At 55.3% G+C, this 15972-nt stretch overlaps 2 protein-coding genes across 2 annotated transcripts; both read left to right on the plus strand.

Moving 5' to 3' along the window:
- Nucleotides 1-1377: 1377 nt before the first annotated feature.
- LOC135441506 (class II histocompatibility antigen, B-L beta chain-like) lies at nt 1378-3327 on the plus strand. The gene is made up of 4 exons (XM_064701060.1): nt 1378-1645; nt 2335-2619; nt 2938-3044; nt 3145-3327. Exons 1-4 carry the CDS (start codon nt 1378-1380, stop codon nt 3151-3153), a joined length of 669 nt encoding a protein of 222 aa, XP_064557130.1. The 3' UTR covers nt 3154-3327.
- Nucleotides 3328-13619: 10292 nt separating this feature from the next.
- LOC135441508 (zinc finger protein 3 homolog) lies at nt 13620-15223 on the plus strand. The gene is made up of 2 exons (XM_064701062.1): nt 13620-13690; nt 13843-15223. The coding sequence occupies exon 2, from the start codon at nt 13857-13859 to the stop codon at nt 15099-15101; it is 1245 nt and encodes a 414-aa protein (XP_064557132.1). The 5' UTR covers nt 13620-13690; nt 13843-13856; the 3' UTR covers nt 15102-15223.
- Nucleotides 15224-15972: the final 749 nt, after the last annotated feature.

Consider the following 15972-nt stretch of genomic DNA (forward strand, 5'->3'; position numbering starts at 1 on the left):
CTGCCAGCGCATGATATCAAATTTCAAGGTGGCACAGGCACAGACACCGGCTCTCTCTCTCTCTCTGTGGCCGCTGCCCGATGTCTCTCAGTGCTCCTCCACCCTTCCATCGTGCAGGGGCCTTCACCTCCCTTCTCTGTCCAAGGCCCGGCTCCCCTCACCCGGCCGCATGGCTTCCCCTCCCGCACCCAGCCCGCAGCCGGGCAGGGCAGCTCTGAACCTTTCAACCACCGAACCAAGAGAGCTTCCCCTGGGAGTTCTCTGCTTTTAACCCCCTGTGTGCTCAGAGGTGAATCCATGTCCTCAGGGGCCACACCAGGTGCCATTATTCAAATCTGAGCACTGATTGGTTTGATCACAACATCCCAAAAATCTCACTTCCTTTTCAAACTAGGACAGCGGGACAAAGGGATCCGAGCAGAAAATCCTGAAAGAACTCAGTAACCCCAAAATAGGAGCTAAATGTGAAATGAGCGGCTTTGATTGTCCACCACAGCCCGCTCCTCTCTATCCCGCATCCAGCTGCCCAGCGCCCCAAGGTTTCCCCTCGCCAAAAAACCCCCAGCCCGGGGCTGCAGGGGCCCGGAAAGGCCTGAGCCAATGGGAGCGCAGGCAGGCGGCATCTTAGCCAATGAGAGCTCGGGGCGTTGGATTGCCTCATCGGTTGCCGGGCAGAGCCCGTGGCCCGTCTCTCCCCAGAAGCGGCGGCAGCCAATGAGAGCGCGCGGCGCTGCCGAGCCCGCCCTGCTCCGGACTGGCGCTCCCAGCGCAGCGCGGCTGCTTTGGGGCTGCTGCTCCCTGCCCGGCCCCGGCCATGGGGCGAGGGGCGGCAGCTGGGGCCCTGCTGGTGGCACTGGTGGTGCTGGGAGCCCCCCCGGCTGCGGGTGCGGAGCTCTCGGGTGAGGGGGGGGGCGGGAGACGCTGGGAGAGGGGGGGAGAAGGGGGAAAAGGGGGCGAAGGGGGGAACCCGTAATGGAAGGGCAGGAGGAGGGGACCCCCTAAGGGAGAGCGGGAGGGACTGAGGGGTGGGGGGAGGAGAGGGAGCGGTGGGAGAGGGTGGGGAAGGGGCAAAAGCGGAGGTGGGACACCATATCTGAGCGGGAGGGGGCTGGGGATTGGGGAATTTGTGGGAAAATGGGGAAATGGGACCCCAAAAGTGATTTGGGGAGCGGCCGGAGGTGGGAGGGGAGACGATGTGGAAGGGGAAATGGGGGAAGGGCGGCAAAGAGGAAGCGGCAGCGCGGGCAGGAGGGTCCCATGGCGGCCGAGGGGCGCAGGTTGTGCGGAGTGGGGATCCGGGGTGGGCCCGGAGCTCTGGGGATGCTGGGAGAGGGTGGTGGGTTGGCACCCCCTGTCCTGTGTCCTGCACACTCAGGGATGTTCCAGAGGATGACAAAGTCCGAGTGTTACTTCAGTAACGACACGGAGAAGGTGAAGTACGTCCAGAGATCCATCTACAATCGCGATCAGTTCATAAAGTTCAACAGCGACGTGGGGCACTTTGTGGGGTTTACCCGCTATGGGGAGAAGTTGGCCAAGCGCTGGAACAGCAACGCGGTATTCATGGAGGACAGACGGACTGCGGTTGACTGGTTCTGCCGGTGCTGGTACAAGAACTTTACCCCGTTCATCACGGAGCGCCGAGGTGAGCACGAGGGAGAGCGTGTCCCCTCGGGGCCTGCCCTGCCAGTGACCCTGGAGCCCCTCAAAATCTCCCTGGGCATCGGCCCAGAGCCCTCAGCCCTCCTTGTGCCGACCCCCGGGGTTTCCAGATCCTCCCAGTCCCTCCCGGTGCCCCCCCGCGCGTCCATTTCAGCGACCCGTAAAGTTGACACTTCTCAACCAATGAAATGGCATCGTGTTCATGACTCATCTGTTGCTAGGCAGACCCGCAGCAAAGAGTGCCTCGCGCCGGACTCGCCCTCCCACTGCCGCGCACTTCATTCCCAGTTCCTCCCTGTGCCACCAAGATCCCTCCCAGTGCCATTCCAGTCCCTCCAAGACCATGCCCAGTTCCTCCCCAGTCTCTCCCAGTCCATTCCCAGTCTCTTCCCAGTTCATTCACAGTTCACTCTTAGACCTCCACCCTCTCTTCCAGTTCCCCCATTCCTTCCCACCTCTCTGTGTCACCCAACTCCCTCCCAGTCTCTCCCACTCCCTCCGAGCACATTCCCAATCCATCCGAGCCCATCCCCAGTCCCTCCCACCACATTCCCCAATCCATTCCCTGTCACTCCGAGTCCATTTCAGTCCATTCCCAGCCCTCCCCTCTCTCTCCCAGTGCCCCCCAGCTGATCCCAGTGTGTCCCCGCTCTCTCTCTCTGTCTCTCCCAGTGTCCCCCAGCGTGTCCATCTCGCTGGTGCCCCCCTCGAGCTCCCAGCCCGGCCCCGGCCGCCTGCTCTGCTCCGTGATGGATTTCTACCCTGCTGCCATCCAGGTGAGGTGGTTCCAGGGCCAGCAGGAGCTCTCGGAGCACGTGGTGGCCACCGACGTGGTCCCCAACGGGGACTGGACCTACCAGCTGCTGGTGCTGCTGGAAACCCCCCCCCGGTGCGGGCTCAGCTACAGCTGCCAGGTGGAGCACGTCAGCCTGGAGCAGCCCCTGAGGCGGCACTGGGGTACGGGGGAGCCCCTGGGGGCGCTGGCAGAGCCACTGGGAGGGAGCTGGAGAGAGCCGGGCTGGAACTGGGAGAGGGGCTGGGGGCTGGGCAAGGGCTGGGCAGGGGTTTGGGGGATGCTGGGGAGGGTGGGATGGGGTTGGGGGGGTCCTGGTGGGCACTGGGAGGGAGTTTGTGGGCGCTGGGTGCAAAGGGCAGGGGTTTGGAGGATGCTGGATGCGACTGGGAGGGACTGGAATGAGCCTGGAGGGGGCGCTCGGAGCGCCTTGGTGTGTCGGTGAGAGGTTTTGGGGGGGCTGAGCCCTGCGGACCCCCCAGAGATGCCGCCGGACGCCGCCCGCATCAAGATATTGATGGGGATTGGGGGCTTCGTCTTGGGCTTGGTCTTCCTGGCGCTGGGGCTCGGCTTCTCCCTGCGCAAGAAGGTCAGGGCGGGTGCCGGGGGTGGCGTCCCCCCCGTAGCGGAGCGTGTGCGCTCCCGCCGGGGCCCCCAGCCCGGTGTCACCCCCTTTTCTCTGCCCACAGAGCTCCTGAGCCGGCGGCGGCCGCAGCCCCTCCCCGTGGGCTCAGGCCCGGCCGGGACCCCCCGCTCCGTCCCCGCTCCGCTGATTTTGGGGGGGTCCCGTGTCCCCCCAGCCCCGCTGGCGCTCTGCCCCCGCCCAGTGCCTGCTCCCAGTGCTCCCAGTAAAGCTTCCCAGTTGGGCCCGGGGCCGTTTATTGGGGGTGATGGGGAGGGTTTTGGGGGGCGGGCGATGGGACGGATTTGGGCAAAGGGAGGGGGACAAAGGGTGGGGGCTGGGCCCGGGGGGAGCGGGAGGAGGAAGAGGACGAAGGAGAAGGAGGGGGTACGTGAGAGAGAAATGAGGGGAAGGAGGCGGGAGGAGGACCGGGAGGAGCCATTAAACCGGGAGAGGATAGGGGGGAGGAAGAGGAGGGGGAGATGAGGAGAGGAGCAGAAACAGGAAAAGTAGCGGGGATCCCCCGGCCTACATCGAGGTGTCCCCAGGGGGGCCGGGAAGATGTGGAACCCGCAGCCAGGAGTGTTCCCAACACGGGGAGCTGTGACCCTGGGGGTCACTCGGGATTATCCAGCGCGGATCGTCCAACGGGACGTCGAGCTGGAGCGGGGCACGGAGCTGGTCCCGACCCGGGGCACTGCGGGATCCGCGGGCAGCAACACATGCTCCTCCTGCTCCATCCCTCCTCCTGCTATCCGGCTGTGCCCTCACGCAGCCCGGGGGGCCCTGAGAGCGCGGGGCGGGGCTGTGCCGTGTGCAGAGCCCGCCCCTGGCGGCGATTGGGCGATGGTGCCGTCAGTCGTGGTTGTGGCGCGCTGATTGGTGGGAGCGGGGCGGGGCAGGGCCCCGGGGGCGGGCTGAGGGCGGCCGTGGCTGGGCAGCGGCGCCATTGTCGTGTTTGCGGGGCCCGGGAGCGGCGGCGGCGGCCGGAGCGCGGTGAGGCGGCGGCGGAGCTCGGAGGCGGCCGCAGCGCAGGTGGGAGCCGCGCTGGGTTGTGCGGGGGCTCGGGGCTGGCTGCGGGCCTCGGGGGCGGCAGGGGGCTCGGGCGGGTTCGTTGTGCCGTGTCCGGCCCGTGTTGCCGCTGGCGTGAGGGCGCTGCGGGAGCGGCTGCCCGCGGTCTCCTTGCGGCCGCTGCCTCGGCAGGAGCCGCTGCCGGAGCAGCGCTGGCTCGGCCCGGTTGCTGTGGCTGGGACAGAGGGGGCTGCCCCGTGCCCGGGGCTGTGCGGGGAAATTGCCGTGGCCGGAGGTTTCTGTGCCCAGAGGAGACAGAGGAGTGCTGTAAAAGTGACTTTATTGCTGGGCAGAGGGAGAGGCCGTGGGGCATTTGCCGTGTGCTCTCTGCCATTGTTGTAGTTCGCAGCCTCCTTTGTATTCTCATTTTCCCGGCCTCATCTCCCTCTCCCTTTGCCCACTGGCTGAGGTACTTGGAAGGTTCAGACCTCCCGATCCGCCAACGGCATGTCCTCGTTATTGTGCACCCCCACTTTCGTATAACATCCCATAATCACGGCTCTGTTAAGTCTTTGTTCTTCTGGAATTTCAGGAATTCACCGGGACTTTCTGTGAGCAGCAGTCCCTTTTAATTAGTAACATTTATTGAAGCTGGTGGTTTCCCCCAGTTACTTCCTTATCTACAAATCCCTGGTGCCTCGCTCACCTACTGAATGAGCTGCACTCTCAAGCTGTGGAGCACGGTAAAAAGATGAGAGTTGCTGTAGCACATCCGAGGAGAAACAGCATTCGTTTAACCCATGGTCTGCCAGGGAGCCACAAAACCGTGTCCCATTCCCATCATTTCCATGTATGGACCAATACATGAGATGCTTTTTTGTTTCTGGTGTTGTTTTTTTTTTTTTCACCACTTTTCCTTTGTCATCTCTTTGCCAACAGCAGTATGAGCCATTTAATTTTCCACAAACTCCTCCTTTTTCTGCTAACAGATGATCTGATCCCATCCCATGGTGAAGTGTTGTGTTCCTCATTTCAGTGGATTGGTCGGCAGGAAGGTCAGGAGCTGGAGCTGTCTGGTTGGTTATTATAGCGAGGGCAGCTTGTAATCTAGTGATGCAATTGAAATGAGAAATGGGTTCTGTGGCTCCTGATATGAATTGGTTCGGGTTCCCAGGGCCTGGTTGATGGTCTTGTAGGATTTGTTTTCCTGGCCGGTCATCTTTTCCCCCTTTTTGGCTGCTCTCTCCAGCCAGGGCTGCATCAGTTGACTGCTTTTCTCTAAATAAATAATCAAATCCTTGGATTCCCAACTGATTTCCCTGAATTTTTGGTAGCAAAAAACCCCCATTGCTCTCATATACCCTATGTAACACAGACAGTGCCAGCACGTTGGAGTGGGCAGAGGGATGATTCCCCCCAATTATTTATAGTGAAGTTTTCCCAACATTCTCCATGTGCTGTTTCCCTTTGCAGCTTCACCCGTTTGTGTTGCAGGGTCAGATATCCTCCCCCTGGGCTCTGCCTTGAGCTGTGCAAATTCCATCAGTGCCAGCAGGCAGAGCTTGGGGTGAGGGGCAGAGGGAATCAGCCCAATTCCTGCCCCGGGCAAGAGACCCAGGTGCATTTTGCCGGCAGTGTTAATTTCCATTTTTAAAGCTCCTCTGCAGGCTGCCTGGAATGAAGCTTCACTTCCTGCTGCTGGGCAATGTTGATGTTTTGTTGCTGGTCGTTATCTCTGTGGGTGTCTTTTGGGCTGTTCCCAGTCTGTTGGATGTTAAACTCATCTCAATTCAGTGGCATAACATCCCTTAAATAAAAGGTTTAGAATTCCTTTCCCCAAGGCAAAGACAAACCAAGCCTGAGCAGAGAAATAAGGTTTAAAAGAACCAAACTCGGTACATTTTGCAGCAGTGCAATGGCAGGCAGCCCAGAGTGTGGGTGTCAGTGAGCCCCAGAGTGGAATTGTGCCCTGGTGTTCCCCAGCAGCTGTGGCAGTGCAGGCCCAGGCAGTGCTGAAGCTGCAGCAGTGGCAGCAAGGCTTGGCCCCGGTGGCTGGAGATGGCAGAGGAGGGTGGCCAGGATTGCAGAGGATTCCAGGCGAGGATCTGTGGGCAGGCGCAGGGGCTTGGCCCGCTGTGGAGCCCTGGCTGCTGCTGCGTTGCCTTCAGGGCAGGCTCAGGGGCGGCCTCCCATCCTCCTGCTGCAGGCGGGAAGTGCAAATCTCCGGGGCTTCAGAGCCCTTGAGGCCAGGCTGAGGGGTCCCCCCGTGTTGAGCTGTGCTGGCGGCTGTTTCTGGCCTCAGGGACACTTGGCATGGGCCCCTTGGCCACCAGTGGTGCTGCTTTGCACTCCTTAGGCAGGAGCCGATGTCCTGGCTGGGTGTTGGCAGCAGCAAAGTGCCAGGGCAGGCTGTGTGCCAGCCCAGCTTGCTGTGGGAGAATGTGCCTTGATATCTGCTCCAGTGGTTGCTGAAGCAGTGAGAATTGCTTTTGCCCCCCTGTTAGGTGCCATGGTGTCAGCAGAAGATATTGAAGCCTTCCTGCTCAGGGCATTTCAGTGCCAGGCTCTCACAAGCACCCACAGCTGCGCGGGTTGAGCTGAGCATGGGGCGGTGACCTGCGCTGTGTCTGATTGCCCTTCCTTAATAACAGCCTGTCTTGTAGCTCTTTTCCCTTCTGCTGCCCTTGCAGAGCCATCCACAAACACATTTTCTCCCTCAGGCCAGGGAATGTCCCATCATCAATCTGTCCCAGCCTGGGTCTGGAGCTCTGTCCCTTGAGTGCAGTCCTGGGTTCCTTGCCAGCCCCTCTCCAGGCTGTTCAAACAGGAGGCTGGGTTAAACCCTTGCCCTGTCCTCAGTTCTGAATCCTCCTGTGCCATTGAACAAGTTTCATACTGTAATAACCGAGCCCTGCTCATCCATTTAGAGGCTCTTTTGGTTGTCAGAGCTTTAACTTGATGCCAGAATTGAACTGTAGGATATCCTATGTAGGGTTAGACATTTTAGCACAAGAATTCCTTTGGCAAGACCCTGTTTAACATCCACCTGTAATTCAAAGTCTTTTTCCCTGTCTGGAAGGCCCAGGCCAGCCACCTCAGGTAACCTTCATTTTAATACTGAAAAATTCTGTGTTTCTTCCTTCTGTCCATCCATCCAGTTTGTTGACTGGTAGGATAGGAGTGTTGTAGGGAGACATCCTTTGCTCCAGAAGCCCTGCCTTAAACAGGGACTCAGTACTAGGCTGTGAGCCCTTCCTTCCCTCTCTTGGAAAGGTTTGGGCTGTCCTGGTTGCTTTAAAGTAATTTGTAGAGGCTCCAAAATCTAATTTTCCCTCTTCCCTGGGCTGCCCACATTCTGGGTTCACTTCAGCATCGGCCTTGTCATTTGCACAAGGTAGACAGAACTAGCCTCTGTTCACTTTTTACATATTATTTATACAGTCAGCACTCAAAGCCTTCCCTAGTATCATTACAATAAGGAGGGAAAAAAATTCATGTTTCAAATCCATCTCCCACACTTCTAATAGTGGTTGAATAAAACAACACATCTTTCCCATTATTCCCTTGAATAATCTAAGACATTTTTGCATTTTCCCCTTAGGTCTAAGATTCAGAGTGGTTGAGAGGCCCCTGTGTCCATCAGGAAATGCCTCCTCTCAATGCAGACCCACCCTGAATGTTCTCAAGGGCTGCAGTGTGGAGGGTCCCTGGTGTGATGGGAGCTGTGACAGCCCTGGCAATCCATGTCCATCAAGGGGTGGACTTGCTGGTGCTGAGGGTGCTGCTGTCTGTGCTTGCAGTGTCCTTGTGCCCTGCAGCTGGAGCCCTGGTTCCTTGCCAGGGGCTGTTTGGGTGGGCTCTCCCCTGCCGAGGAGGGCAATGCCTCTGCCAGGTGCTTGTGGCCGAGCCGTGCCCTGGGTGCTGGGGCCCCTTGGGCCTGGGGTTGATCCCTCAGGGGCTGTAGGAACTGTGCCCTGGCCTTTCCCTTCAGCTTGGCCTTTTGCTGCTCCCTTCTTGCACTCACCTGCTGTGCCTTTGTGCCCAAGTGCTGCAGGGCCTTCTTGTGCCCCTCCTGCAGCCCCCTCAGTGCCTGTGGGTGCTTGTCTTGCTTTACAAGAGAGGTGTCTGCTCGGGAAGGCAGAAAAAGCCTCTTTTGGAATGGAGAATGCAAACCCCCTCCCTCTTAATTTCTCGACTAGTGAAATGAAGGGGCTGTCAGGCAAAGATATGGGAGTAGGAATACCAGTTCTTTACTAGTGTGTATAATAAAGCAAACAAACAGCAACAGCTGCGGCACTGACAGCAAACAGAGCCCGGAGCCAGTCCCGGCCTTTGGGCTGCGGCGCTTTCCCCTTGGGTGCAGTTCCGGGCACGGCCGGCAGGGGCGCTGGTGGCTCCCGCGGGGCGGGGCAGCGCATCCTTCCCATGGGAACCTCTCTGAACGGAAATAGAGCAATCCCTTCATCTAACTCTTTCATTTTTTTACCTTCTATGGCCTTTCTCCCGTGTTTTGGGAAAGAATTTGGAGAGGGTGCTTTTAACTGACTCTAGTGTTTCAATAAGGTGCTTCCTGTAGAGAGAGAGAGTTTCCCTGAGCAGCCGGAGCTGTCGTTCCCCAAGGGGACGTAACTCAGAGCAGGACGGGGTCAGGGGAGGATATCCCGCCGAGGCTCGGTGGGAGTGTGGGCAGGGTCTGCTGCCAGAATCGGCAGAGGGGGATCTTCCCGTGGAGCCCGAGGCGGAGCATGGGCAGCCCCAGATGGCTGATGGCGGCTGATCCGGCAGCTCCCGGCAGAGCAAAGGCAGGTGGGAGAGCCCGGCAGCAGCGGCGGTGCCCAGCGCAGGTGGCACGGGCAGGGCAGGCGGGGATGGGATGGCTGGGACCCCCCCTGGGTGCGGTGGGCGCGGTGAGCTCGGAGCAGGCGGCAGGACAGAGCAACCCCCATCTTGCCCAGCATGGGCGGCAGAGCGGCCGCGGGCCAGGCAGTGGGAGCAGGGCACACAAATTGAGCGAGAGCGCCGGGGCAGGTGGAGCTGCCCTGGGCAGTGAGGCCGCACCTGGGATGGAAAGCGGGGCAGGCGGAGCTGAGGCGGGCAGCGAGCCGGGACCCGGGACAGGCGCCTGGGCCGCGAACGGAGGGGGCAAGAGCTGCAGAGGATCCCACTCTCTTTCTGAGTTTTCCTCTTGTTCCCTTCCCTTTCATTTCCCCTTTTTCTTTTCTTGTTTTTTTCTCTGCAGTTTCTGATACTTTAAAGAGTTGTATTCTCCTAAAATCTCCTGTCTAACATATAGCCTATTCTCTTTCTTCTAGATTAAATGGGTTTTTTTGACAAATAAATCCAGAACCTAAAAAACCTAAACTTCTTCTTGGATACTTTGAAATGTCCAACGAGCTAACTCACGGCCTCCTAATGTTGTTTTTCTCATCACATTTTTATTTATCCTTTGGCAAATTAAGCATCTTTCAGTTACTTTCTTTGCTACTCCAAAAATCCCAGTGCACCCACAGTTTCTTAAAAAATGAGCACACAAAGCTTGAGTACCCCAGTGGGTTTTCTGATGCAAGTCTTCTAATATTTTCCTAGTAAGCACATTTTATTATGAAATTGTCTTCCATCAAGAAGTTTCCGTTTCTCTGATTTATCATTTTCACTTCCTATCTTGTTTAATTCTTTTCTCTTGGCTTCCCTAAACTTTGGAATTTCCAGCTTTTCCTCGTTTGGAGTTACTATTAACATAACTCTTTTATCTCCATCTTCTACTGCATCCTTAGCTTTGTGATCTGCCAAATTATTTCCTCTTATTTCTGGGGTCTTTCCCTTCTGGGGTTCCTTAACATGTACTATAGCTACCTCTTTTAGGTTATTTTAATGCCTCTAAAACCTCTAAAGTACGTTCCTCATTTACTAATCCTTTTCTTATTGAATTAAGTAATCTTTTTCCTTTCCAAATTTTGTACAGGTATGTACTACTCTAAAGGCATACCTTGAATCAGTATATATAGTTCCTTTATTTGTGTTAAATATTCTAGTGCTCTTTTTAAAGTATATAATTCACAAGTTTGAGCTTAGTAATTTAAGGTTAATTTCCCTTTTTCTGTAGTTTGCATGTTCTCCCCATCAACTACTACATACCCTGTATTTTCTCCTTTTGCAAGTAGGTGTATCTCTGTTAGCTAACATAACTCCCAAAGGTCTGGATTTTTTTCTTTTTTCTTTTTTTTCCCCCATTATCCAACTTACTGGTTTTTGATCTCGTTGTTCAAGATCTTATCTTTTCATCTTCTTTTTTTCACTTTCACTAACAACCTAAATACCACTTTTCTTTCAACTACACGCACAAAAATAAAAAACCTTTTTCTCACACTACTTTCAATACAATACACCTCCCTCCAAGGAGATATAGTGAAGCTTAAAATACACAATCTACATTACTGTACTTTTATCGTCTTACATTCACTCACTTTTTTTCCCACTCCTTCCACACATTCTTTCCCAGCCCTCAGGACACAGAGTGGATCCCTGTTGACAGAGAATCGCGGGTCCCTGTGGCCCCCCCTGGCCTTGGGGTGGCCTCTGGGTCTCAGTATCTCCGGGCCTCCTGGGAGGGCCCTGACTCTGCTGCCTCCGGTGCCGTTCCCCTGTGGGGCTGATTTGTGTGTCACTCACACTCTTTAGCCACGGCCCCCTCACAGGCCCTGGGGACAATGGCCCGTTTGCAGGTCACCTGTACCTTATGCCACAGCCCCCACACGCCAGGAGAACAATGGCTTATTTGTGGGTCACACACTCCTCTTTCCACAGCCCCCCTTCCCACCCGCCCGGGAAGGGCTGATTTTGTGTGTGACTCACTCTCACACACAACAAGACAACAATAAGGTACCTTTTGTTATAAATGATCAAATCGAGAGCCAAACTTATAAGAAAATTTAGCAAAGATTTATTAATTTGTCTGTGCGACTGAAGATCGGTTGTCAAAACCACCACAGCCAAGGGTGAGCGTCGAGCCCGGGTTCGGTGCTGGGTGAACACGGATCTGACCTGCGAATGTCAGAGTCTCCCCCTGTTCACAAATGCTGCCTGACGCAGCGAGTTCTTTTACAGTTTATTCTGCTCGAGGCAGAGATGACCGAATGTTCTTTGTGTCTCTTCCCATGCATAACCTTGGCTTTACCTGAGCAGAGGTGGACAAAGACTCAGTCCCGGTGTCTGATGTTGTCAGTAGACTCCGGGGAAGTCAGCATTCACATGCATCAGGGTGGGGCTGTGGATCATTGTGGTAGCTGTAATGTCGAGGCGTTAATCACTCTTGGGTGGACCTGGTGACCCGGGGAAGCCAGCGATTATCGCCCTGGAAGCTTCTGTTCTTTCATTAAAAACCCCGATGTTTATCCCAACCAAATCCAGAAACTAGATGTATATGAATAAGACACTGCTCCTGACCTGGATGGTCAAAAGACATAGTGTGCATTTTACAATATTTTATACATTAGTAGCATGAATTATCTCTACCATATACTACACTTTCCCATCACCTATTACAAGTTTAGGTGTTTCTGGCCAGTCCTGGTGCTCTTGGATATCCCTCAACCCAGCTGTGCTGTCCCACCCCAGATGCTCTTGAGCATATCCTCAATCTGGCTGAATTTTGCTCAACCGTGGATGCTCTTGGAATGTTAATTCTTCAACCCAGCAGGTTTTAATTCTGGATGCTCTTGGACTCTCTTATCCCTCAAACCAGCAGAATTTTTAGAAGCCCCTTTTGTCCCATTTCCTAGTGGATTGGGATCGGAAACTCCTCTGCTCCCTTGCTCCGAGGGGTCCAGCCCCTCTCTGAGACCCAGTCCCAGTTACCCCGGGGGATTCTCTCCCTCCTCTTCTCACTCGCTGTGTCTCTTTACTGGCTGCTTCCCTCGAGGAAAGTTGGAAACGCAGCGTGGGAGACTCCAGCACTCACTTGGCAGGTCTGGGACAACCAGCCCTCGTCTCATTCACAGCCCCGAGCAGAGAATGAGGGGAGAAGGGAGCCCGGGAGCCCAAACAGCCCCGGCATCCTGAAATGGGGAGAGCGAAGCGGGGGGAGCTTTTGGCATTGCTGGGACTGCCAGCAGCCTGGGCAGGGCGGGCACCGAGGAGAAGGGGGACCCCCAATCCAAGCGTGAGCCCCAGCAGCTGGGACAGGGGGGAACCCCCGAACACCAGAGGGGAGGAACCAGGGATGGGGAACTCCTGGGAGGCTTTTTCAGGGCTGAACCTGGGTGTTTAGGAGGTTTTTGCAGAACCCTGATGGCCGGTGATTGTAGAGATGGACTTGGGCAGAGGGACCTTCAAACTCAATGTGTTTTGGGGAAGATGAAACAGTATTGGAATACGAATCCCAATATTACCAGTTAGATGGTGCCTGGGCCCGTCTGACCCTAACTGCTGAGCCAAAGGCAGCACTGTGGTGCTTTACCCCAGAGATACCTTGGCTGCTGGAGATTGCAGCAGGGCACTGAACAAGTCCAGGCTTGTCCGGAACTACGTTTACCTCAGGAGAGAGAGCTTCTGGCGATGGTGAAGAGAGAAAGGAGAGGATTCCGCTGGAGGGTTTCCAGATGTTTATTCCATGATTACAGAGGTCTGAACCAGGGCAACTGCTCCAACAGAATCCCGGCCGCATGGTCTGATTAACCTTTTAAGCTCAGGGACAGGGGAAGGGGAGGGGACAGTTGAGCTACCAACCAGGTGAAAAGGGCAGGGTCTCAAGGGACTAGGGACACCTATGACCAACCACACGACGCCTTGCTGGTGGTTAAGCCTGATTGACAGGGCACACTCAGCAAGAGGCGAGGGGAAAGGGAGAAGGGAATACTGGCACACCTGAGGAAGGGACCCGGAAGCTAAAAACACACCACAACAAAACAGGAAAGCCTTATAAATACGATTGTCTGGCAAAAGATTTTGTGAACATAAATAGTGTAAGGAAGATTGAAATGAAAACAAGCTTTGAGATACCTCAGTTAGTGAACAACTGGAAAACAATGGTGTGGCCCAACTGAAGATAATTTCCCTTTTGATGAAACAATTCCCTCTGCTCGCAGACAGACCAAGGGTCAGAGCAGACTCTACTAGCTCAGCAGAAGGAGTCCAAAGAGGAGTTTTTAGGGTTGAAAATGTAACACAGTATGGTGATGTAATGATTTTTTCAGGCTGTATTTAAATGCTATAGAATTTGTATCTTGTACTAGATTGGTTGGTGAGAAATAGAATATTCAACACGGAAGAAGATTTATTGTATTGTAACGGGACCCTTACTCTCTTACGCTCTTCTCCTCTTACTCTCGTACCCTCTCACCCTCTCTACCCCTCTCTTCTCTCGGGCCTGCTCCGAGCTGTGCCTGGCAGCTCCCAGCAGGGCCCTGCACCCAGGCCCTTTGCAATAAACCGCAAGTTCCACGCCCTGGCTGCAGAGCTCTCTCGTCTCCGTCCGTCCCGACCGTCCTACCCCCCGACACTCCTACAAACGCTCTCATCCCTTGTTTTCCCCAAACCAGGATTGCCCATTGCCAACGCCTGGGAGGCTGCGAGGAAGAGGAAGTTTCCCTGGGACACTGAGGCAGGTGAGGAGGAAGTCAGTGCCCCTTTCCCCTCTGTGCTGCTCCATCTCCCAGCCCAGCACGGCCCTGGCTGCAGCTCAGCCCTGGGGGATCTCCTTGCCCTTGCCTGTGGCATGGAGGCAAATCCCATCCTGTCCTTGTCCTTCCTCCCCCAGAGCAGGAGCTGAGCATGGAGAGCAGAGAGGACAAATGCCCGCAGCAGAACCTGGTGGAAGAGGCCGTTTTGAGCGGCTCCACGGCGCAGGAAGCCAACGGGGAGGAAAAGTCCCGGAGATGCCGCACGAGGAGGGGCTGCAAACGCAGCCGGCGGGGATCTGAGGGGGAAAGAGCCAGCCTGGGCCGGGAAGGCGGCCGGAGACGGAGCCAGAGCTCGGAGCTGGTGCTCCATGAGCAGCTCCATGATGGGGAGAAGCCCCACACGTGCGTGGAGTGTGGGAAGACCTTCAGTTGGAACTCCGACCTGATCAAGCACGAGAGGATCCACACTGGGGAGAAGCCCTACCAATGTGGAGAGTGTGGGAAGAGCTTCACAGAGAGCTCCAGCCTGATCAAGCACCAGAGGATCCACACTGGTGAAAGGCCGTACAAGTGTTCCGAGTGTGGGATGTGCTTCAGCCAGAGCTCCGACCTGATCAGGCACCAGAGGACCCACACTGGGGAGAGGCCCTATGAGTGTTCCAAGTGTGGGAAGAGGTTTAAGACCAGCTCCCATCTCCTCCGGCACTATCGGATTCACAGAGAGGAGAGGCCCTTCCAATGCCCCGACTGCGGGAAGGGATTCAAGTACAACTCCGCCCTCATCAGACACAGGCACATCCACACAGGGGAGAGGCCCTACGAGTGTGATAAATGCAGGAAGAGGTTTCCGACCAGCTCCAGTGTCCTCCGGCACTATCGGATTCACACAGAGGAGAGGCCCTTCCGCTGTCCCGACTGCGGGAAGGGATTCAAGGAGAACTCCAAGCTCATCACCCACCGGCGCATCCACACTGGGGAGAGGCCCTACGAGTGTGATAAATGCAGCAAGAGGTTTCAGAACAGCTCCCATCTCCTCCGGCACTTTCAAAGTCACTCAGAGGAGAGGCCTTTCCGCTGCCCTGACTGTGGGAAGGGATTCAAGGACAACTCCACCCTCGTCAAGCATCGGCGCAGCCACACTGGGGAGAGGCCCTACGAGTGTGATAAATGCAGGAAGAGGTTTCTGACCAGCTTCATTCTCCTCCAGCACTATCGGATTCACACAGATGAGAGGCCCTTCCGCTGCCCCGACTGCGGGAAGGGATTCAAGGAGAACTCCACCCTCATCACCCACCGGCGCATCCACACAGGGGAGAGGCCCTATGAGTGTCCCCAGTGTGGGAAGAGCTTCTCACAGAGCTCTAACTTGACCCAACACCAACGGAGGCACCACTAAGGGAAGCCCTACGAGTGCCCCGAGTGCAGGCAGAGGTTCGTGCGCTGCTCCAGCTCTATTGCCCACTGGAGGAGGCACTTTGGGCACAGCCCTGGTCACTCACATTCCCTGTGATCCATGTTGGGAACAAACCTGGCTGCTTTGCCTTTTGGTTTGGCCTTAATTTTCCTCTGCTTCACCTTCATCCTTTAAAAACACCCTAAACTGGGTTAAATGAAGGAAATTTATTGAATATATCAGCAGTTCCATAATTTCTCAGTTTTTTTAGAGGGAATTTAGGATTTGGGGACACGTTCTGTGTGGAGTGCTGCTGTTGCTAAGAGGCAGGAATTTGATCTCACCCTCCTTATGATGCTAAGAACTCCTCCCCTGACCCAAACCCCAGCTCCACCCTTGGGATATCCTATAAAAACTCTGTGGCCCTGCCTTTGCCCTGTCTTTGGGGGGTAAGAAATGGATTCCCAAAGGATCAGCCCTTTTCCCACTGGATTCCAAAGGATCAGCCTCATTTTTCACTGGATTCCTCGAGGATCAAGCTTTTCCCGCTGGATTCACAGAAGATCAGCTCTTTTCCACTGGGTTCTCAGGGGATCAGCCCTTTTCCCACTGGATTCCAAGAGGATCAACCTTTTTCACTGGATTCCCAGGGGATTCTGACTCTGTCACTGCTGTTTTTTTGTTCGTACTACTGCATTTGTATTTTCATATTTTCCTAATAAAGAACTGTTATTTCTACTCCCATATCTTTTCCTGAGAGCCCCTTAATTTCAGATTATTATTATTAGTAGTAGTAGTAGTATTATTAATAGTAGTAGTAGTAGTATTAGTAATCAAAGCATTGGCCATGTAGAATAGTTCTGAAATATGTAAA

The sequence above is a fragment of the Zonotrichia leucophrys genome, unplaced genomic scaffold, assembly GCF_028769735.1.
Source record: "Zonotrichia leucophrys gambelii isolate GWCS_2022_RI unplaced genomic scaffold, RI_Zleu_2.0 Scaffold_317_59995, whole genome shotgun sequence".
Classification (NCBI taxonomy): domain Eukaryota; kingdom Metazoa; phylum Chordata; class Aves; order Passeriformes; family Passerellidae; genus Zonotrichia; species Zonotrichia leucophrys.